The sequence below is a fragment of the Melitaea cinxia genome, chromosome 3 (genome assembly GCF_905220565.1).
Source record: "Melitaea cinxia chromosome 3, ilMelCinx1.1, whole genome shotgun sequence".
Taxonomy (NCBI): domain Eukaryota; kingdom Metazoa; phylum Arthropoda; class Insecta; order Lepidoptera; family Nymphalidae; genus Melitaea; species Melitaea cinxia.
In genome coordinates this window covers 10142569-10166344 of record NC_059396.1, presented here as the reverse complement: position 1 = coordinate 10166344, position 23776 = coordinate 10142569, and the positions used below count along the sequence as shown (strand labels likewise).

The 23776-nt window shown below is 33.2% G+C and overlaps 1 protein-coding gene across 1 annotated transcript; it reads left to right on the top strand.

Annotated features, from left to right (window-relative positions):
- The first annotated feature begins 9091 nt into the window (after positions 1 to 9091).
- On the top strand, positions 9092 to 15693 carry LOC123669262. The gene is made up of 3 exons (XM_045602874.1): positions 9092 to 9313; positions 12953 to 13124; positions 15438 to 15693. Exons 1-3 carry the CDS (start codon positions 9092 to 9094, stop codon positions 15665 to 15667), a joined length of 624 nt encoding a protein of 207 aa, XP_045458830.1. The 3' UTR covers positions 15668 to 15693.
- The last annotated feature ends 8083 nt before the right edge of the window (positions 15694 to 23776 follow it).

Here is a 23776-nt window from a genome sequence, read left to right as displayed (position 1 = left end):
ATATCATTAGTAATATTATATATTTGTATTTAAATATCATAAGTAACTTAGTTTTAAGTAAAAAGTTTCGAAAAAATCTAAATGTTTGTTAATTATTTGGTAATGCAATAAAACCGTATGATTTAGTTAATAAGGTACATTAAATGCAAATAAAAAATAAAGGTAAAAAAAGAAACTTATTAATACATGGAAAATTCCATATTGTGCTACTTATATTCCACGTGATTTTAATAAATCTCGTCTACAAAAGATAAAGAGATAGAGGATGATACATACAGAACCCATATGGAAATAATAAATTATTTTTTTCTTTGGTCTGCACATTTGTAATAAAACTATAGACATGTTAGTGACTGGTGATTGGCTCATTGCTCGCGGTTCAAGAAATGAGATAGGTACTAACAGAGTTATCAGTTTGGAGCAATGTACTCGGGATGGTAACCAAAATGTGGTCCAATGACAAACACTACCGTGATAAAAGCATGCGTTTATGTTTCATTATTAAAAGCAATAGTAATATACCAACTTACTATACGTAGTTTTTTTCTAAATTTTTCGAACAATAACAGCAATTGCTTTTAAAGCTCAAGATCTCTGTTTAATCTTATATGTAAAATTCTCGTGTCACAATGTCAGTTACAATACTTCTCCGGAAAGGCTGGACCAATTTTTTATGGAATTTTGTGTGCATATCGGGTAGGTCTGAGAATCAGTCAACATCTTTTTATCGTACCCCAAAGTTATATGGTCAAGAGGGTTAATAACATATAAGACAAAACAACGTTTGTGGAGTCAGCTAATATGAAAATAAAATGTTGTGCGCTAAACATGTACTACACTAACTATAATACTATCTAAACAAAGTATATAGATAGTATTAAATATTTTGGTTCTGCATTATTAATTTTGAGTTATTGACCTAAACTGCATTTCTAATCAAACGTAATATTATCTATCTTTAGACAGCTATCGGTCATTCACTGGCGGTACGCGCCATCTGCATGTTTTACAAAAATTAGAACAGACTAATGTTCGGCGTGGTTAAATAATAAACAGTTGGCACGTTTTCAAAAATCCAAATCTTAAGAACAAGCAATGCGTATAGAATAAAACATTTTTATTACGAACACCATCTCTAACTTTGTTAATAAATATATTATTCATAAAATTTGAAAAAATAATTTGTAGTAATTAGACGTAGTATTAACGCGTTAGCGCAACGGTCACAGTACTGGTTTGTGGCTATTGCGCTGGTGGTTACGCACATGACAAACATTCTGGGTGTTTGTGCAGTCCTTGCGGATCTCCTCACCGTGCCACGGAGAACACGGTAAGCCGTCGGTCCCGGTTGTTATCATTGTGCATCTGATTGCGATCGAGATCGTTACTCATAGTAGGGAAAATATCCGCCAACCCGCATTGGAGCAGCGTGGTGGATTAAGCTCTGATTCTTCACCTACATGGGAAAAGAGGACTATGCCCAGCAGTGGGATATTACAGGCTGAAGCGTAGCGTAGAACTATTTTAACTTATATGAATATTAAAATATACAATCGGCTGAGTAATGCTAACTTGTTATTGAAACAAAAAATATTAACATTTTTATATAGTACTAGAATGGGAAAAAGCAACTTCGTACATATATGGTATTTGGAATTCTGTGTACAATTCTACGTAATAATTCCAGATCTATATCGTCTATCAAAATAGAAATTACATCGAATTTTAGGTTAGAGCTCCGGATCCAAAAGTCCACGTTTATTTAGTTATTACTAAGTACATCCAATTTTGTGCGATTGCGCGTAGATTTTGTGTCATACAGGAATAAACATACAGACAGGTAAAAATTATAAAAATTATCGTTTCCTCTCAAAAAGTCACCTTTAAATAGTTTTACTAATTATCTCTTATATGAATGTTTTGTCACAATCATATTGATAAGGTTAAGATGTTTGCCTACACATAAATTATAATAATAATAATATACTTTATTGCACATTCAAATAAATAATAAAATTTACATTACAAGCAATTATAGTAATAAATTGTACAACCAGGCGATCTTATTGCTAAAAAGTAATCTCTTCCAGACAACCTGATAATGAAAGGGATATTGCTTTTCAGATGGGCAGGTGGTATATAAATTTAAATAAGTAAAAGAAAAAAATACAATATATAACAATTATATATACATATACATTATACACATACGTACGCAATAAAAATAAATAAACATTTACATACACATAATATAAAAATACAGTAATCGTATATCATTTTATTGCTTTTGTTTTTGTAAATTAACTAAATATTAAATATATATGTGACGGCTTTAATTTTGAAACAACGTCAACATGATTGACGGTCGGTAGATTTTTTGTTCAATTTAAAATAAACTCACGTATAGATACTTTTTTGTAATTTTGTAAAGTGATAATTATGACATTTATTTAATGCGAATTACTCGCACGGGTATAGCTAATTTTCTTAAAATAAATTAGAATCAAACATTATTGACATCTGTGTTTCGTCGATATTCTTTGTATGCTTGTTTCTTTTTTATATTTATAGAGAAGTTCATATTGAAATAGTTTTTTATATTGAAATTAACTCTGTTATAAATACAATTGTACGCTTATATACAATTCCAAGATGATTTTTTATACGTTGTGATGAAAGTTGCATTTACACTCATGCTAGATACTAAAGTCGAACATATGAATTTGTTGATTGGCATACTAACTGACCCGTGCCCACTTCGTGAGGGTCAACAAACTTTTTATTGTAGATTCCATCACACAGCGACAACTTAACTCGTGTTAATATTTATCTTTCCGGTCAACACGCCATATTGTGGTCTACCTACCAGAAATGAATGTATGGTGTCAGAGACTTTTTTTTAGATCTACTAAGACAATAAAGTGTACCATTATATATTGAGGTGAGTAAATAAAACGGACAGCTCTGCTAGCGAAAAAATTTACTTCTTCATGCCAGCCCTAATTCTTATCATAAACAACTGATATAGATCGTTTCTCGAAGTTTTTTCTACTTATTACTTTTCAGCTGTTTTTGCAGTGGCGGCAAACAAACCGCTGAGAAATTAGCCAGTCAGTTACTCAGTCAGCTAGCAGCCTGTCAACTAACTAGACAGCTATTATAGACTAAGGAGATGTTTGAATAGAAATCACAATAACTGCCTCATGCGAGTCAATTATGCCTATCAGCCGCCTTGTTTGTGTTTAAACTCTCTGATACAATATGAATATCATGTAAGCAAGTTAGTTTACGAGAACCCATCTAATACAATTATACTATTGTGGTGAAATTGAGTTAAAGTTCAATTGTCTTGTTTTGAACAGAATATGAAGTTACAGAGAGACATTTGGAGTAATGTCATCAAAGTAACGAGACGTTTTATTAACAGCATATAGTAATTAATGGTTTCGAGAAGATTGTACACGACGATAGTAAATACATTCGCTAATAGATAAACTTTATCAATCTACTAACTTTGTGTTCTGTAATTATATTCTGATTGTAAATTAGTATTCTTGTAGTGTAATTAACTAACAAAAATTATATTGAGAAACGAGAATTATTTCGTTGTCTCAAATTGAGCATTCGAGATTTATAAAACTTCACAATCAAATTCCATTGTTTAAACAACGAAATCGAATATAGAGAAAGCACTGTAAAAATCCATTTCGAATACATACTGGAAATCTAGACGTTTCTGTAGTCGGTATATTGAATAATATATGCTATTTACGATGATGATTTGAGGTTATGTAATCCCAGTGCGCCGGGCTCTGCAGATCGCATCCATATTAGTAACGGGAGTTTACAATTACTACATATGTACCTAAACTATATCTTTATACGTACGTCATTGTTTATTTATATAATTGAATATTTTTATTAGTTAGAAGAAAACCAAGTATTTTTTGATGTTTAAAAACTTATTTAAAACCAATATACGAGTTGATCATACAGTTAGTGCCATCTATATATCTTCTTTGTAGAGGCCTAAAATTTTCATAGAATTCGTATGGCTATAACTCATATAACAACAAGCAATAAAAAAAATAAAAATATAGTGTAAAATTAAAGATGGCTCCCATTCAAGAACCATTTCATATGCATATTTTTAATTCGATTACAAAGTATGTATGTAGATTACGGAGGCCCAAAAAAATTGATTTTTATCCAGTCTCTTACCAAAATATGTAACTTTACAATGTTTTAAGAGTCCCCTCCAAATGGCAGGTTAAAGAAAATGTTTTATGGGTCACTCCAAATTTTTTAAAATTTCTTAAATTTTCAATAATTAATCGTTTTCATTAATTGTTTTCCCATTATTATTATTATTTTTTTGTACAAGAAAAATTATAAAAATCTTGAAAATCTCAAGCCGAAATTTCAATATTTTAAGGTCGCTCCCAAATTTTTCAGTTTCCAAGATAAATACTTTGTCTTTTCGAGCTACTTCTGAACATTTTTTGTTTTTAAACTTTCACGGTCAGTAACAGTATTATCAAGACGTTGTAGGTACCTCTGCGGAATATTTATCAAGTTTGTAAATCAGTGTACCCAGTGCATCCATGACCATCAGTATTGTAACGATTAATACGATAATGATTCACTAATAACTCGTTTTACATATTAATAATTTTGTGTTAATAGTATAACACGATTTGAATAGAAAATAAAAAATCTATAACGTCATAATCATGTAGCTATACAAAACAAAAGTATATTTTTTAAGCTTACAACTTGACGATCATATTAAAGGTATTTCACATTATTTTGATTTCAATATAAAATAGAAATAAGGGACATGATTTTTTTAAATATTTGTATAAAAAAAAATTAGTTGACCACAAGATACGAAAGTGTCTGTGATATAAAATGTTTAATGAGGGGTAATGGCTCAATAATTGTTGTGTGACCTTTCCCGCTGTCTGCGTCCAATCAAGAACTGTGATTGTTCTATCAATAAAAATATTAAACATATGCATAAAATTGTTATCAAAAGCTGATTAGTGTACATAATGAAATAGAATATTTTTTAATATTATTTCTTCATAGTAACAGACTAAAGTCGTTATATATACATTCGTATAGATAGAAGACGTAACTTCAAGTTTATTCATTATATTTGTAATAATTGTGTTTGCTCGCAAACGAAAAAAAAAACCGACTTCAATTACATCGACAAGTAATACAACGTAGATCGACGAAAAAGTAGTCAAGCAACTACGCTTTATCAAAGTTTACTCAAAAAGTAGTTATCAGATCTCGATAAAATTTATATGTGACCACATGATAAACATCAGCTTTCGATTAAATTAAAAATTATCAAAATCGGTACACCCAGTAAAAAGTTATTGCGGATTTTCGAGAGTTTCCCTCGATTTCTCTAGGATCCCATCATCAGATCCTGGTTTCCTTATCACGGTACCAGACTAGGGATATCCCCTTTCCAACAAAAAAAGAATTATCAAAATCGGTACATCCAGTAGAAAGTTATGTGGTATAATACAACGTAGGTCGACGAAAAAAGCGTCAAGTAAAAACGCATTATTAGATATAGCTCGAAAGTAGTAGTCTTAAAGTAGTTGTTAGATCTCAAATAAATTTAAATGGGACCAATTGGCACACACCACCTTTCGATTAAGACAAAATTTGTCGAAATCGGTCCACCCGGTCAAAAGTTCTGATGTAACATACATAAAAAAAAAAATAAAAAAAAATACAGTCGAATTGAGAACCTCCTCCTTTTTTGGAAGTCGGTTAAAAATGTAGGTATACGTGAGTATGTAATATGTACGGTGTCTATTTCGAATCGGTAATAGCCATTTCACCACTGATTTGCACAGAGTGATTTATAAGTCAGTTTATGTTATGTACATCTAAGAAATATTCGACCGTTTGCTATTCCTCAGCCTTGTGATTATTTTTAAATCGTTATATTTTATTAAATACTAGCAGTGCTCGCGACTTTGTCCTACTGGAATTTACCAAAAAAAATATTTTTCAGTTCACAGTTATAAAATAAATAAATTTCTAAAATAAAAGTAGCCTAAGTTACTCCTTATTACATCAGCTATATGCCAGTTAAAGTACCGTCAAAATCAGTCCAGCAGTTTCAGAGATTATCCGGAACAAACAGACAGACTGACACAGATAGACAGACACAGACAGACAGACAGACAGACAAAAATTGAAAAAAATGTTATTTTAGTGTATGTACCTTGTATACATTCATATGCATTTAGTCAAAAGCGGTTATTTTAATATTACAAACAGACACTTCAATTTTATTTATTTGTATGGATGTAAACAATAATAATAACTGTAATATTATCCGGAACAGAGGATGCTGTATTATCAATACTCACCGGTTCAGGTCAGACATGCACACGTTAGCGCAACGGTCACAGCGGTTGTGACTGTTGCGCTGGCGGTTGCAGGTTTGATCCTCGTACATGACAAATATTTGTAGTGGCCGTACAGGCGTTTGTCGTGGTCTGGGTGTTTATGCAGTCCTTGTGGGTCTCCCCACCGTGCCTCGGAAAGCACGTTACGCCGTCGGTACCAGTTGTTATCATGTACACCTAATAGCGACCGTTCCTCATAGTATATATCCGCCAACTCGTATTAGAGCAGCGTGGTGGACTAAGCTCTGATCCTTCTCCTACGCCCAGCGGAAAAAGCCTATGCCCAGCCGTGGGATATTACAGGTTGAAGCGATACGTTTTTTTTAATCAGTTGACGTTAACTATAATGTAAACCACCGATTAGAAGTGTAGCTTTTCCTGAGAAAATTCGACAAGGAACTCCGCAGTTATAATTTTATAAAAAAATAATCATTATAATTTAAATCATGTTTTACATGAACAGCACAACTTAATCCCACACATTTTTAGCGTTAATGTAATCTTTAGGGGTAATAAATATAATCAATAATTGTGTTTGCTCGTACACGAAAAAAAAACCGACTTCAATTACATCGACGAGTAATACAACGTGGATCGACGAAAAAATAGTCAAGTAACTACGCGTTATCAAAGATTACTCAAAAAGTAGTTATGTGGCGTTTCTTCCAAAAATTTTTGAAAAAACTAAAAAGATTATTAAAGTACATACCATCTAGTCGTCATAGCCGATTTTGAAAATATCGCATTGTGATAAATATTATTCATATTTTATTAGTATGTAATTCGTATTAAATATTATTTTTAAAAATACACGATTTCCCATCAAAAATTGAGCTAAGCTCGGTCATCCAGATACTAAATATTGCAAATACATTCTTAGTCTTCTGTAAACAGTTATTTCATTAAATGTTAGATATGTTTTAAATTATATGATATACTAAAATAGATTTGAAAAATGTCGATAAGAATAAGCAGGAGCTTTGTTTCTGTTACATTCTAACTCTAAACCAGCATTAACAATAATCGTGTTTGCTCGCAAACAAAAAAAAAACTGACTTCAATTACATAGACAAGTAATACAACGTAAGTTAACAAAAACATTAATAAACGCACTAGACGACTAGTGTCTACTGTCGATACTACGATTTTCGAGGGTTACCCTCAATTTCTATGGGATTTCATCATCTGATCATGGTTTCGTTTGTATCATGATACCACCCTTGGGATATCTCCTTTCCGACAAAAAAGAATTATCAAAATCGGTTCATAAACGACGAAGTTATCCCCGAACATACAGTATATATATATATATATATTATACGGTCGAATTAAGTAACCTCCTCCTCTTTGAAATCAGTTAAAAAGCTTAATATTTGTTATAATAATTAAAATAATTATTGCTTCATAGTTTTTTATTTAACAAACAAGATGCAAAATGTTTGTAAATATATTAAGAATGTGGTGTCATTGATAAATATTTTTCTTTTATCTACCTAAAATTGTTTTAGTATTTAATATTTCATTTATTCTAGGTTATATTTTAAGCCTTATTAATATTTATCTTAATAAATAATGGCATCTATAAAATAAATCTGACGATTAGAAAATAGACGATTATAGAATAGTTGACTCTATATTTATCGTTGTGTCCATTTGTTATAAGTATTCTTTGACGGTTCGCAGGAAAGTGGACATAAGGTGCCAACTAACAACTTTCTTCAATGTTTGTTTGTATTTTAGATGCCTGATGATGGTCCAATAAAGGATCGAAACGTCGCATGAATTTGCAATTAGTGGTTTGATTGGCACCTTATGTATAAACGTAACTTAGAAATAATATATAATGCATTTGGATTTAGAATCTTACATAATGAAAGAACTTTAATGAGGAGATGTCGATTGACTGCTACATGTAAAGGTACTAATTGTTTGGTTTTCTTTGGTTTGTTGTTGTATGGATTAATTAGTTGTACAACTTTCTTCAATGTTTGTATGTATTTTAGATGCCTGATGATGGTCCAATAAAGAATCGAAACGTCGCATGAATTTGCAATTAGTGGTTTGATTGGCACCTTATGTCCACTTTCCTGCGAACCATCAAAGTTGACTCTATTTTTAAACACCGCGTAGGGGAGCACCCACCATATAGCCCCGATCTTGCACCATCAGATTTCTATCTCTTTCGGTCTGTTTAGGATTCTTTAGACAGCGTAAAATTAACATCAAGAGAGGACTGTCAAAACTACTTGTCGCGATTTTTTAATAAAGTCGCAAAATTTCTTCAGCGCCGGAATCTTGTCATTACCTACGAGATTGTGGTAAGCTATCGAACAAAATTGTTCATTATTATATATTATAATTAATGTAAATAAATTTTGTAACATCTTACCTTGGATTTCTATATAAAGTATGAAGAAACTTTCCCCAACCTAATATTACATGTAATATACATTATGATAATTTATATAATTCAGTCACATAGATGACTCACACGCTGTAGCAAAGCTGGGAAAGATAGTATTATAAAGAAAACACGAAAATATAGTTGCGGATGATCTGGTTTGAAATCGATTCTTTGGTAGTTTATATTCAATATAACAGCTACGCAGATTTGAGAATGTAATTGTAAGACTGACATCAAGAGGAAAATGTTTAAACAATTGGGGATATTTGAAATTGTTTCATTGTGTTTGGTGGCTGGCCGGTTTAATCAGATTTCGGAACCGCACACTACTACTACCTGCGAAGAATTTGAACAAAACGCCAAATTTGATCCTCAGGCAATTGTCGACTCTATGTGGAAAATCGTGTATTTTTGGTCGAACACCACAGAAGTGCGACCGATAATATTTTCGTTAGTGTCAAAAAAGGTAAAATGTTTATAGATAAATATTTCTTAAAAGAACTTAATAATTTTCTGAAAATAAAATTAAACGTTATTGATCTATTATTATTGTTTTAATATACAAAGAGATATAATAAAAGTAAATGTAAAAAGAAGTTCTGCACAATTCAACCATTACTTACTAATTTTTTCTTATACGTTTCTGTTTCCTTATATATGTATGTGATTATTGAAACTAGCTGTAAATGGCATATTCTGAATTAACTATGTCGTTAAAGAAGGCGGCAAAACTACCGCGATTTTTTAACTGACGAAAAACACGTTGGAAAAAGCCGCGTGGTGAGGATATATATTATGTAGAATGTAATTTTTTACCTTTTACAACTACGAACTTCGTAAAAAAGTATTAGGAATATTTTTTGACTAGTGGACTTAAACTTACCGTTTAATATGTTTTGATGGCTAATTTTAACTGAGTTCGAAAAGACTGACGACTGACAACTACTTTTCGAGATATATGTATGAATATTTTTTCGTCGACTTACGTTGTATTTATACTGCATAACTTGTCACTCGGTGCACCGATTTTGATGATTCAATATAAGCTGATGCTTGTCTTGTGGTCCCATTTAAATTTGATCGATATCTGATGATTACTTTTTGAGTAATCTTTGATAACGCGCATTTACTTGACTATTTTTTCGTCTACCTACTTTATTTTATTTAAATTCGTTTTTTTTTTTTTCGTTTGCGAGCAAACAAGATTATCTCTAATAATTAGTATCTTTCCATTAACTTGACTATTTTGTTCATCTACCTACCTACGTTGTATTTGGTCGCTGTAATTGAAGTCGGGTTTTTTTCGTTTGCGAGCAAACACAATTTATTATAAAAACTTAACAAAAGATATCTGAAGGTAGATATTCCATAGTCCACAAATTGGCCTAAATTTATTAATTAATTAGAGTGTACCGTTCAATTAGCCCAATCTTATCTGGCGTAAGCTTGTTAAATTGGTATTATAATTTTTATCTTATTTATATTATATTCAATGATGAATTGATATTTTAAAATAATTAATGCGAAGCATGGGTGTGTATCTAGCTAGCTTCTTCTAACTTATTTAAAAAATATTAATATATTTTTTTTTACAATTTTGGAGCGTAATTCATAACTTTCATAATTAAAATAGCAAATTTTGAAGATGGATTTCAAAAAATCCTTTATTAAATAACACTTACAGCGTAAAATCAATACCCTCTCAAAATTCCAAACTTCTATCAGTGATTTAGGCTAAGTGTTGATATTTTTGTCGAGATATTGCCTTTTATATATGATGTATATATATGTAATATATATATATATATATATATATATATATATATATATATATATATATATATATATATATATAGAATTCTTGTCGCATAATTGGTATACACACCAAAACAATGTGTTTCTCTCAGTTGCAACTCTCTTTAGTTCAAGGACGATATCTTTGTTTACAAGCGCCAGAGACTTGTTTTTAATAAACGTTGTCTGTTTTTGCAATGTCTTCATGATTAAAAATTATTGTGAATATTTATTTATATCTTAATAAGTTAGTTACAATAAATATAAATTCCAATAAGCGTTTTGTTCCTTACTGTTTTGTTATAATTAATAGTTAGCATAACATGATAAGTGGGATGGGAAACTTATATGTTTACTAGTGGTTTTTTTTTTCAATTTAATTTAAAAGTCTGTACTTCTTATTGTCGGTAGATAGTGTTATATTTTTCTGTCTTTGGCAACCAGCTTCCATAGTATACGACGTTGGCCTCTCTTTTATTACTTCAAAATATGGTCTTATCAGTCTACTATGTTGTTTCTTAATCCCAATCTTCTCTTTAATTCGTGTTTTGATCAAGTTTTTGTAAAGAAGTAAGCCTTGTTTTTTGTCATGCAGCAAGTATTGCTTATTTTTTCAGATTAATTATTATCTATCCATTCTATTCTAGCACTCTCAAATGCCTCTAGTTTATCTATATATGTCATTGCGTCATAGCCAAAATTTTTCTTCCATAAACATATTCAATAAATACTAATACTCCATGTAAATCTTAACAATTTTTTTTTGCTCTTTTAAAAACATGAGATTTAAAAGATATAACAAAGGCGAGTGGGCTGATGTATTTTTTGCCCAGAGAATAGGCATATTGATTTAACGGGAAATGCTGCCAGCATTTTTATCATCATTCTACGCAGATATGATTTGTTCCATAACTAACTGCAAATATTTATTTCTTAAGTTGTGAATTTTATATATGTATAATATTTTTTTTCCAATATTATTGAACATATTTATTTTTATTAAAAGCTGCTTTCTCCAAAGACGTCCACTTTCCCTAAGTAAATAGAATTAAAAGTGACAATTACGATTCAACCTTTAACATCCGCGACACACATCCTGTAATAGCCGCTACCTTTCTCCGTGTAGGAGAAGGGTCATTAATGAAAATTAAAATTATAAAATATTTTAAAAAATAAATCATCACTTCAGCCCATCACAGTCCACTGCTGGACATAGGCCTCCACAAGTTCGCACCATAAATGGCGTGAACTCATGTAAGTATGTTGCCCATAGTCACCACGCTGGGCAGGCGGGTTGGTGACCGCAAGGCTGGCTTTGTCACACCGAAGACGCTGCTGCCCGCCTTCGGCCTGTGTATTTCAAAGCCAGCAGTTGGACGGTCATCCCGCCATCCGTCGGCTTTTTAAGTTCCAAGATGGTAGTGGAACTTTGTTATCCCTTAATCGCCTCTTACGACACCTACGGGAAGAGGGGTTGACTATATTCTTTACTACAGTAACCACACAGCAAAGAAAAAAGAAATACATACATTGTGAATAAATTTTTGTTTGATCTAAAAATACTGAACTTTATTATTTTTACAGTCTCTATACTGGGAATAAATCTATACATCTATATCTATACAAGTGAATAAAATTGGAGTTTCTGTTTGTAATATTAAAATAACCGCTTTTTACTAAATGTATATGGAAGTATACACGGCATATTAGCCAAAATAACATTTTTTACAATGTTTGTCTGTCTGTCTGTCTGTTTGTTTCGGCTAATATCTGAAACGGCTGGATCAATTTTTACGGGACTTTCACTGACAGATAGCTAATGTAATAAAGAGTAACTTAGGCTACTTTAAATATAGCAATTTATTTATTTTGTAACGAATTGAACAATATTTTTTTTTAATTTAAGACGTAAAAAGTCGCGGGCACAGCTAGTTATTTATAAAGACAGTTTTGGTTTTAAAAAACTAAATATCTCGTAGGTACTGTATGGTACTATGACGTAACAACATATTTTTGGTTTAAAAATAATGTAAAATTATTATACGTTCTGCTACCCGTCAGATCAGTTAGCATTTATGGTTATTTCTTTATGAGTCTCTGCGCGATATTTTATAGCTGATGTCACTCTTGGATAGTAAGTAGCTGTGTTCCTAATGGTAAAATAATATTAAATTTCAAACGAAAAAATATTTTGCTAACATTACAAATTAATGGCGAGAATGCAAAAAAAAAATATTGTTTAATTTTTTACGTTTCTGTACTTAAAAGATAAATTGTCTAAAATTTACCCTTGTTTCATGGTTTTTTTTAGAGATTAAATAAATTCAAAGCTATAGTGGAAACGTTAGACCGTCATCTAGAAATCGAGTGGCATCGAGCGATAATCATGATGGAGCCTCGACCAGGTGTTCAAGCACTTTTCATTTATGCTGGCACGCCAGGTGCATTTCGAGCCGTCATTAAAATTGAACAGCGCGATAAAGGTAATTTCAACAGTTCGAACCTAAGTAAAGAAGATATAGATTTGACATATATGATCTGCTCATACAAATGATTTGTCACATTATGGTGATTATAATGCTTTTATAAATCAAATCCATCAGAAGAAAAATACTTAACGCAACATTAGGAAAACTAAAGTCTCTTACAGTACAACGCAAAAATATCAAATCGAAATTTTTTATTTACATTTTGATAACCGAGTAAGAGTATTGTTAATATAATAAAATTCATATTTATACATATCCAAAGTACTACCAAATGGTTCATAACATGCTATGAAATAGACATAATTTTTTTAAGATACCTTGAAATTTAGGGCCACAGTGGTGTATAATGTGTCCTTATGTGCGCAGGCACGCCAACCGAGTTTTTAGCCTTCATCAAGATGGAAGTGCGCAATAAAGGTGCGACAGTATACCCCAACATGTACCCTCGCGCGCGCCATTTCCGTTCTTAACTTTCACGACTTCACTCATAATGATAATAATAAACAGGTCGCTTTTTAAACGCTTTTTTCACGATATTTTTTAATGTTTACTTGAAATGAAGAATCTCGTTAGACGTTAATAAACTGAGTTCCATTGGGGTGAACTATTAAATTAGTTTCATTAAATAAAGAAATATATATTTGATAATAGAAAATAAGATATCTGTAAAAACGCAAGGAATTCACTTTAAAAACATTCGTAATTAACTTATTGTTTTTTTTATTTTACTTAAAACTATTTTTTGCATACTAGTGTATGTAGGTACCTGTATCACTATATTATTTGTTGTACTCAGTTGATGGTCCGTATAGAAGTTGCAATTCTAGCGCCCGAAGCATAAGGGACAGAGCCGGTGATATGTTAATTATACAGAAATTCTTCTTTGAAATTATATTTCGAAATTGGAAAATGAAATGTTTTTCATATTCACTACAGTTAAAAGCAAGAAGTAAATAGTCTGCCGTGTTGGGCTCGATATGGAAATTTCACGCAAAGGCCGATCTGGCTCTTGTTGGAAAATTTAGTGTAAGATCAATTGGGTTCTCGTTGAACAGGCCCGTTGGACTTGCCCGTTGGTATAGCCAAACGCTACATCTCCCCTGCTCTCTAATACCTATATAATATAAATAATTAAAAGTTCAATACACACACACACACACACACACATCAGCCTATCGCAGTCCACTGCTGGACATAGGCCTCCACAAGTTCGCGCCATAAATGGCGTGAACTCGTGTGTTTTGCCCATAGTCACCACGCTGAGCAGGTGGGTTGGTGACCGCAGGCTTTGTCGCACCGACGATGCTGCTGCCCGTCTTCGGTCTGTGTATTTCAAAGCCAAAAGTTCAATGAATATAGTTAAAATCTTTTTTTTTCAATCAGTTTCTATTAAGTACTGCGAATCGGAATAATACAATTGTTTTTTTTTACATCGGATTTTTCCACTTAGATTTTTTTTTATATTACTAAGTCGGCAAACAAGCGTACGGTTCACCTAATGGTAAACAAATACCGTAGCCTATAGATGTCTGCAACACAAGAAGCATCGCAAGCGCGTTGCCGACCCTATCCCCAATTGCTCCCCAGGAGCTCTGGTCCCCTTACTCGCCAACACAACACAACACAACACAACGAAACATAACACTCCTTGAAATCAGTATTATTAACTCATAATCAGAGCCCAATTAGTAAATACCGGTCATAATTTTTTTATTTCTGTATTGGGATCCCGCACAGCAGTCACACTTAGTGTCCAGGTAGAATTCAGCGACCTAAGACTATTTACATAGGGGTTTTCAAGTCTGGGCTCTGAATGGGCTCTCCTATTTACTCCTGATAAAAACCCTCTTTTTGCCCAACGACGGTCAGATGTATACACTAGCGATTCGCCAGTAATTTTTATTCGGGACAGTACGTGCTTTTGTAGTTTCAGATAATTAGCTATATATATATTTTGCATATTAATATTATACGATTTAAAAGTTCAAATTAGATATCATACCGTTCAATAAACAAAACAATGTCATTTCATAATTACAAGGTACACTTATAGCTATTTTATTACATTAAGATGCCCAAAGAAATGTCATTTAAAATTTTTTGTCGTCTCAGTTATACGATATTGTAGGTACTTATAGTACTGCCGGGCAAAGGTTTCTTCGGTGCTTTTTACATTCAATATCAATATATTATTACGTTATAAGTAAACATTTATAATGTTTCACTTTGACAATAAATGCGACGGTATACATAAAAGGGCTAATGAAAATGACTACTGATTTTCGTTGTCATTCCTTTTTATTTCAGTGCGGCCATATCCGGAACCACTCCTGAAATTTGCTGATTTACGATTAAAATTAGTAGGGCGGTATTTGGGTATGATATGCTGCGAAGACTTGACTGCTTTTGTACTGACTAGAGTCAATGAAGTACCTTCAACGGAAGAAGGTTGTATAGCTGCAGCTAGTTATCTTGGGCTTCGCGGACTAGGAGGAAGATCACATTTGTATCATAACAGATTAAGGAGTGATCTATAGATTAAGTGCAATAACATTGTAAAAATGGAATTTCTAAAACACTATAAAATTTTATGAACAATCGTCTACATATTTTTATTGCACGAATAATGCAATAAAAATTTGTTGTGAATATAAATAATGCAGTAAAAAATTGTATTAGCTGTTAATGGTGTCATTTTTTTCCATAATTAGAAAAAACTAGCTTACCTTCCTCTAGTATAATATGTGCAATTTTTCGATGATTTCTAATAAACGTGTGTTTTTTATCTATTTAATGATTGTTTTTTTATTAGAAACTTTATTGGTTTATAATTGTTTTGTATTAATGTTTGATTTATTATGTTGCTAACCGTTTGTTTCCGAAATAAGGATATAAGAAAAAAAGAAAAAAATACTTCAATATTAGCGCTGAATATTGTACATTAAAGTATAACCGATTCGCATATAAATAATTTGGGTTATTTGCGCCATGTAATATTGCTAGAGCTAGCTAGCAGCTATAATTAATACAAGTTAAAGACGCAAAACATTAAAATAAAGAGTTGTGATGGTAAATATAAAGATATTGTGTACAGAATATTTGTCAAAAACAAAAATTTAATGTCGTAAATACATGTATCAAAAGTATTTAGAACTTGCATTCTTCAATTTTGTGACTTTAAAATTTAAAAACTTCCAAGGAATGAAAATACAAATTAAAACTTTAATTTTACGTAGAAACGTCGTAAATAAAAAGTGAATCAATCGATGAAGTGAATGAAACACTCTAATGCTAACATTCTCAAGTTGTACATTTGTGTCAAGTGCCACAAAAGGCATCATCAGGAAATCAATAGCGTTGTACCTCGTTGTCGTTTCTATTGATATATATTGACTGTACCTACGACGTAAAGGAGGGTTATATGTTAATAAGCCAAGTCCGTGTTTCGATTATCACTAAAGACATGACCGGAATAAAAATTTTGTGTGGTGATTAAATATATAATAAATTGTGATACATAAAGATTTAATAATTTAACAATTTCAGCAACGGTTACATAGGACGTGTCTTATTGCGTTAAAAATATAAATCTTAGTAAATTTTCATATAAATATTTATAACAACCGCTCTGATAGAGTGGTGCGAGTAGTCGCATAAAACACCGACCGTTTACGGGTTCGATTCTTGCTTGGGATGGATATTTGTATTTGTACAAATATTTCTTGCCGGTTTCCGGAACACGTTAAACCATCGATCCCGGTTTTTATCATAAATACCTGATAGCGATCGTTACTCATATCCGCTAACCCGCAGTGGAGCAGGGTCCGTTTATGTCAAAAAAAGATATGTATAGAAGACTTTTTTATACAACTAGGTCGTCAACCAAAAACAACAAACAAGCGTGCGGTTCACCTGATGGTATTATCGTAGCTTATACCCCTGCAACACCAGAAACATCGCAGGCGCGTTGCCGTCCCTACCCCCAATCCTCCTAGGAACTCTGGTTAGGTACCTTACTTGCCACAGGAACACAACACTGCTTGCAACAAAGCAGTATTATTTAGCTGAGATCTAAGGTCGAGATACATCCCCAGTTAGGGTGCTCCAGATTTTAAGCAAGATATTTCCTGCTGTGCCCTACCTCAGTTAAATAAAAAAATCGAACGCAAATTTGGCAGAAACAAATATGGTGGTATGAAGTTCGCAGAGTCGGCTAGTTTCTATTAAATTAGCGTTATTAATTTAAAACATAAAAAGGCATTATAATAGATAGATCTGCGAAAATTTAAAAGTTTTTGAGTTTAAATAGTAATTGCGAAAATTAGACCTATGATAGAGGTCAGTACGCAAAGTTTCCGAGAGTGTACAAATATATACAACATTCTATTATTTAAAAGTAACAAACGCAATTACATACTGACAATATAGTTCCATTTTACCTTTATTTTGTATAAACAAAATTGTGATCAACCTATTTTTAATATATTACAAAATTTCCTAGACATTCATTCATTACAGCCTATACAGTCCACTGCTGGATATAGGCCTCCACAAGTTTACGCCAAAAATAACGTGAACTTATGTGTTTTGCCCATATCTACCCACATTCAAAGAGTTAACATCGTTTCACGACACTCCCGATTTTTAATTGTTTATCTTAGTTTAAAATCAGTGATTAGCAGTTTGAATTATTAACTTTTTTAGTATTCTGTGTTCTGATTAACTGAACAAACTTTCACGGTGTTTTGAAGTGCGCCTAGTGAGAAATAACAAAGAAAATTTTTCAAATAATTGTGAACCTTGACCTACGACAACTACCCGTACAGCTGACTATCTAAGACCGTTCAACTGTGCCACTGACCCCTGCGTGTGTTACTGTTGATACTTCGTTCGCTTCATTTTTATTCTAACGCAACCGCTATATTTCTAAAAAATGAATACTTCTAAATGTGCTGGATGTTTAAGTGACATAAAAAACTCTGCATCTTTGAATTGCGTACGATGCAAAAGCAAGTATCATGTTGTCTGCTCCAGACACTCGATGTTGGAGTATAGTGAAATGACCCCGGATACAAAAAGTATGTGGATCTGCGATCTCTGCCGTTGTAATGAGCCGAAAAGAGGCAGCAATTCAAATACCCCTGTGCGTGCCTCAACACCTACCGTCCAACAGGATTATGTAACTCAGCGGAATAAAAAATCATGTGCTTGCCTATCTGCTGATGTAATTCGTGACATTGTGGGCGAGGAGCTTCGTCAGATCCTGGCCACGGAATTTAATTCGAGGCTGCAAGAAATTCACAGCCTGGTATCATCGCTTGAGTCATCCATATCCTGTTTAAAAAAGGAATGCTCTGAACAGGCGAGTTTGTTAGAAGCGGTGCGAGCAGAGAAAGAATCACTTCTTTCTAAGAATGATCAACTTAATACCCGCGTTATGCAGTTGGAGCAACAATCTCGGGCATGCAATATCGAGATACACTGCGTGCCAGAACACAAAAATGAAAATATAATGAGCACTGTACAACAACTTGCTAAAGTCATTAAGCATCCGATCGACGAAGAAAAAATACATTTCTGCGCCAGGATTGCGAAGATGAATAAGACCAGTCCTCGACCTAGATCAATTTTGGTGAAATTCAACAGTCCACGCCTTCGTGATGAATTCCTGGCCGCAACAAGCAGGTTCAACAGGAACAACGCTGACAAATTGAACAGCAGTCATCTGGGTATCGCAAGTTCGAAAAAGGAGCCTATATACGTGTCGGAGCACCTAGCGCCTGATACAAAAATGTTGTTCGCCGCCGCTCGTCGCAAGAGTAAGGAAGTAAATTATAAATTTGTGTGGGTCCGTGACGGTAAAATTTATATGAGAAAATCTGAAAACTCGAAGTACATTCAGATACGTGATCATGACACTATTAAAAATTTATCATAAATATACGCTAAAGTTGACTTATTTTTATATACAAAAAAAGGCTTTTTAAATGGTTTGTCTATTTATTACCAGAATGTCAGGGGTCTTAGAACTAAAACTGTTGAGTTATTTAATAGTGTAGTTTGTAATTCATTTGATATTATAATATTGACGGAAACTTGGTTAAATAATAGTATTTTTGACTCAGAGTTATTCGATAACAGCAGGTATGTTGTCTACAGACGCGACCGCATGACTAGCGGATTTCATAATAGGAAGGATGGTGGTGGGGTTCTAATTGCCGTTTCTAAACATTTAAGATCTTATCGTCTGCAAAGTTTCGAATCTAATTGTGAGGACATATGGATTGGATTGGAAATTGATAATAAAGGTAGGGTTAAGGAGAATATTTATATATGTGGTGTATACATCCCACCCCCTGTTCAAAAACATATACTTAAGCAATTTATCGACAATACTAACAGAGTGTTGCAGTCCTTTGTTGGCACTTCGTTAGTAGTGGGTGATTTTAATTTAGGTGGCATGTCATGGTCTATGAACACTGATAACCATTCAACTATTTCTACCAGCACACTACATACCATGCTGTCTGACTTTTTAACCCTCAATGACTTGACTCAGCACAATTTTGTAAATAATGACAAAAATAAAATTCTTGACTTGGTACTTTCAAACAAATCTGTAAAAAATCTGTGTGAATGCTTGGATCCGCTTATTTCTGTAGACGTTTTACATCCACCTTTAACGTTTTCCTTGAATGTCGAACCCGCACCTGATTTGCTTCCCGATAACAATGCTCCTAGGTACTGCTTTCGCAAAGCAGATTACGAGAAAATTCAACAAGAATTAAAAACAATTCGTTGGGATTATTTATTAGGGGCGGATGACTCTGTTGATACTATGGTTGAGGTATTTTATAATCAGCTACGGATTCTCATCCGAAAACATGTGCCATTATTTAAGCCCAGAAATCACAAATATCCATTTTGGTTTAGTCAAGGCCTAATAAATTGTATAAAAGAGAAATATAAATACAGAATAAAAATACGCAAATATAACAACCCCCGCGATGTTTTGGTGTTTGAGCTATTGAGAAAGCGATGTGCCAAATTATTAAAAGAATCCCACGCTAAATACATGGAGCGTTTAGAACTATCGCTGCGATCGAATCCGAAGTTGTTCTGGTCTTACCTAAGGAAGCAAAAAAAATGTAATTTTTATCCAGCTGAAATGCAGCTTAATCATTCAGCGGTTGCCCGGGGTGCGGATATATCTAACCTCTTCGCTGACCACTTTTCAACAGCTTATTCCACTACACCATTCTTTTCTTTGGGTTCTTATAATCCTCCTGAATCACAGCCATGTAGTTGTTTGAGCTCACTATCTTTTTCCACCGGCCAAGTACTTCGGGTTTTAAAAAGACTTGATGTCTCAAAAGGAGCCAGCACAGATGGTATTCCCGCTTTGTTTGTGTCAAGGTGTAAGGTAGGTTTGGCAAAGCCGCTCACAGTCATTATCAACCGTTCCTTGAGCACAGGTGTCTATCCCACAGCGTGGAAAGAAGCTCTAGTGATTCCACTTTATAAAAGCGGTGATCGAAGTCTTATTAATAACTACAGACCTATATCAATAATTTCAGTGTTCGCGAAGGTATTTGAACTTCTTTTGTACCCGATCTTCTTTTCACAGTTTAAGACAACTATTGCTCCTGAGCAGCATGGGTTTTTGAAAGCTAGATCTACTACGACCAACCTCACATCATTTGTTGAAGACCTTACTGAGGAAGTTGATGGTGGCGGCTCAGTTGACGCTATCTACACTGATTTCAGTAAGGCCTTCGACAAAGTTAATCATACTATACTATTACAGAAGCTTGGGATGGTTGGTGTGACTGGCATTTTACTAACGTGGTGCAATTCGTATCTTCGTTCCAGAAAATATGTCGTTGTTGTTAACGGATACTATTCTAGTCCTTTTCTTTCCTATTCTGGGGTACCCCAAGGATCTCACTTGGGTCCTCTATTCTTTAATATTTTCATTAACGACATCAGCAAATGCTTCAAAAATTCCAAGTGCCAGTTATACGCCGACGATCTGAAGCTTTATAGAACTGTTTGCACTGATTCGGATGCCATCTGTCTTCAAAATGACCTTAACAGCCTGGCATTATGGTGTCAGACAAATTGCATGAGTCTTAACACTACAAAGTGCTTTGTAATTAGGTTCAGTAGGAAAAAGACTACAGTTAATAGAACGTACTCAATAGACGGGTATACGCTTGCAGAGGTTGAATATATCCGTGACCTTGGTGTTACACTGGACGCCAAGTTGAGATTCCATCTTCACGTAGATGACATGGTAAATAAGGCGTTTAAGACTCTAGGATTTGTTTTGCGTAACTGTAAGCACTTCAAAAATGCTCAGACTAAAATTGTGCTATTTACATCACTAGTGCGCAGCATCCTGGAATACGGTAGTATAGTCTGGAACCCTCACTACGAAATTTATAAAAAAAGAATAGAAAGTGTACAAAAAAGGTTTCTATGGCACTTATCTTATAGTCTCAACCTAGCCAAAGAACTACCAAGCTATGACAAAAGGTTATCTTATTTTAGGCTTCTTTCTCTTGATAACCGCAGACGTATATTAGACAACACTTTTCTCTTTAAGCTCGCTAATGGTTTAATGGACTCTCCTTATTTATTGTCTAGACTTATGTTTCGGGCTCCAGTGAGATCCGTTAGAAAAGCAACTTATACACCGTTTGTTGAGAGACTTTCACATTCACGTTACGGTCGTCACTCGCCAATAAATAGAATTATCAGTAATTATAATAGCATCTACAAACATGTGAATGCTTCAAATGGTAAGAAAAAAAACTGTAAAGATAGCTCAGCAGACGGTTTTGGCCTCGACATTTTTGGTGATAATTTAAGTTACTTTAAGAAAAAAACTACAATGTATTTTATTAATAACCATGACATTTAGCATTTTGACATGTAATAATATTTGTATAAAACTACTTTTTTTTTTTTTGTACTCAGACTTGTTAAGATCTAATAATCATAATCCATATAATTAAAATCTGAATATTTTCAATAGTATAACATGACAATTTTATAGCTTACTAGCTTAATTTGAATTAATTTATTTTGTAAGGACGTAATTTATATTTATGCACTCACACTAAATGTGAACAAACTTTGAATGTTTTTGACTTTTTGTTTTAATATTGCTCTCTGACATCAATGTTGATTTTATTTTGTATATTTATATTGAATTTAATTTCGAATATTTATTACTGTATACTAAATGGACAATTTTTAATTTGACTTGTTTCGATTTTGACGATATTCTTAGTAATTTAGGAACACCTGTAAAAAAGTAGGCAATTATCTAGATACCGATGTTAACTTTATTAATTTTGTATTTGTTGTTGTACTACTTGTTGGTGTTGACTTATGAATAAATAAATAAATAAATTAATTAATTAATAGTCACCACGCTGGGCAGGCGGGTTGGTGACCGCAGTACTGGCTTTGTCGCACCGAAGACGCTGCTGCCCGTCTTCGGCCTGTGTATTTCAAAGCCAGCAGTTGGATGGGTATCCCGCCATCGGTCGGCTTCTTAAGTCCCAAGGTGGTTGTGGAACCTTGTTATCCCTTAGTCGCCTCTTACGACACCCACGGGAAGAGAGGGGGTGGCTAAATTCTTTAGTGCCGTAGCCACACAGCACTTCCTAGACATATTTTAATAAAATTACAATTTTATTAGTTTGTTTTATTTGACAAATTTTAATTGAATGTACAAAGGAAATATTGGGATAAAAATAAAAAAAACGAATTGGAAACTTGGGTAGAGATTTGAGAGGGAACATTGGGTAGTAGTTTACACAAACCAAAACTGTATCGACTGAATGAATGAATGAATGAATGAGTTTTGTCCATTACATCGAAGGACAAGAGATGTTTAAGAGAAAATAGAAACAGTTGCCACAACTATCGTGCCCTTTTCATACATCATTGTTATTTTATGTGAATCGCGACAGACTTAGTAAGTATATCTCCTTGTGCCGTTTGCAGTCGAGACACTTGGACCTTGGAGTAGCAGTACTAAAAATTTTTTAAATGAGATAACTCCTCGCCTTATTGCCTCCACTGGTGACAAGAGGGCTGGTTCATTTTTTGCCCAGGGAATCGGCATAGCGATTCAACGGGGAAATGCTGCCAGCATTCTTGGCACAATTCCACGCGGACATGATTTATAACAAAACTATCTGTAAATATTTAGTTCTTAAGTTGTGAATTGTAAATATGTATAATGTTTAATAACTTTAGTATACCTCAGGTGCAAACTTTATCTCAACATGAAAGCCTACAGCCATTATACAAAACATGATAATACCTTAACGAATATTATCCACTTGTCTTAGTTACTAGAACAAGATTTACAAAAATAGGTATCTACATTTTTTCATTAAAAACATAAACTGTATTTGTTTAAAATGCAAAGAAAGAAAATATAGAGATGAAAAATAAGCAATCGTTTAGAAGAAAATTGGAGACTATTGAAGAAGAATATATCACGCATTTGGATAGCGAGGATTCTACCGAAGAAGATTGTGAATATAATTGTACAAGATGTGGTAAAAACAGAATAAAATTCTCTGAAATAGATGCATGAATTTGAAATAACTTGCGACACATGT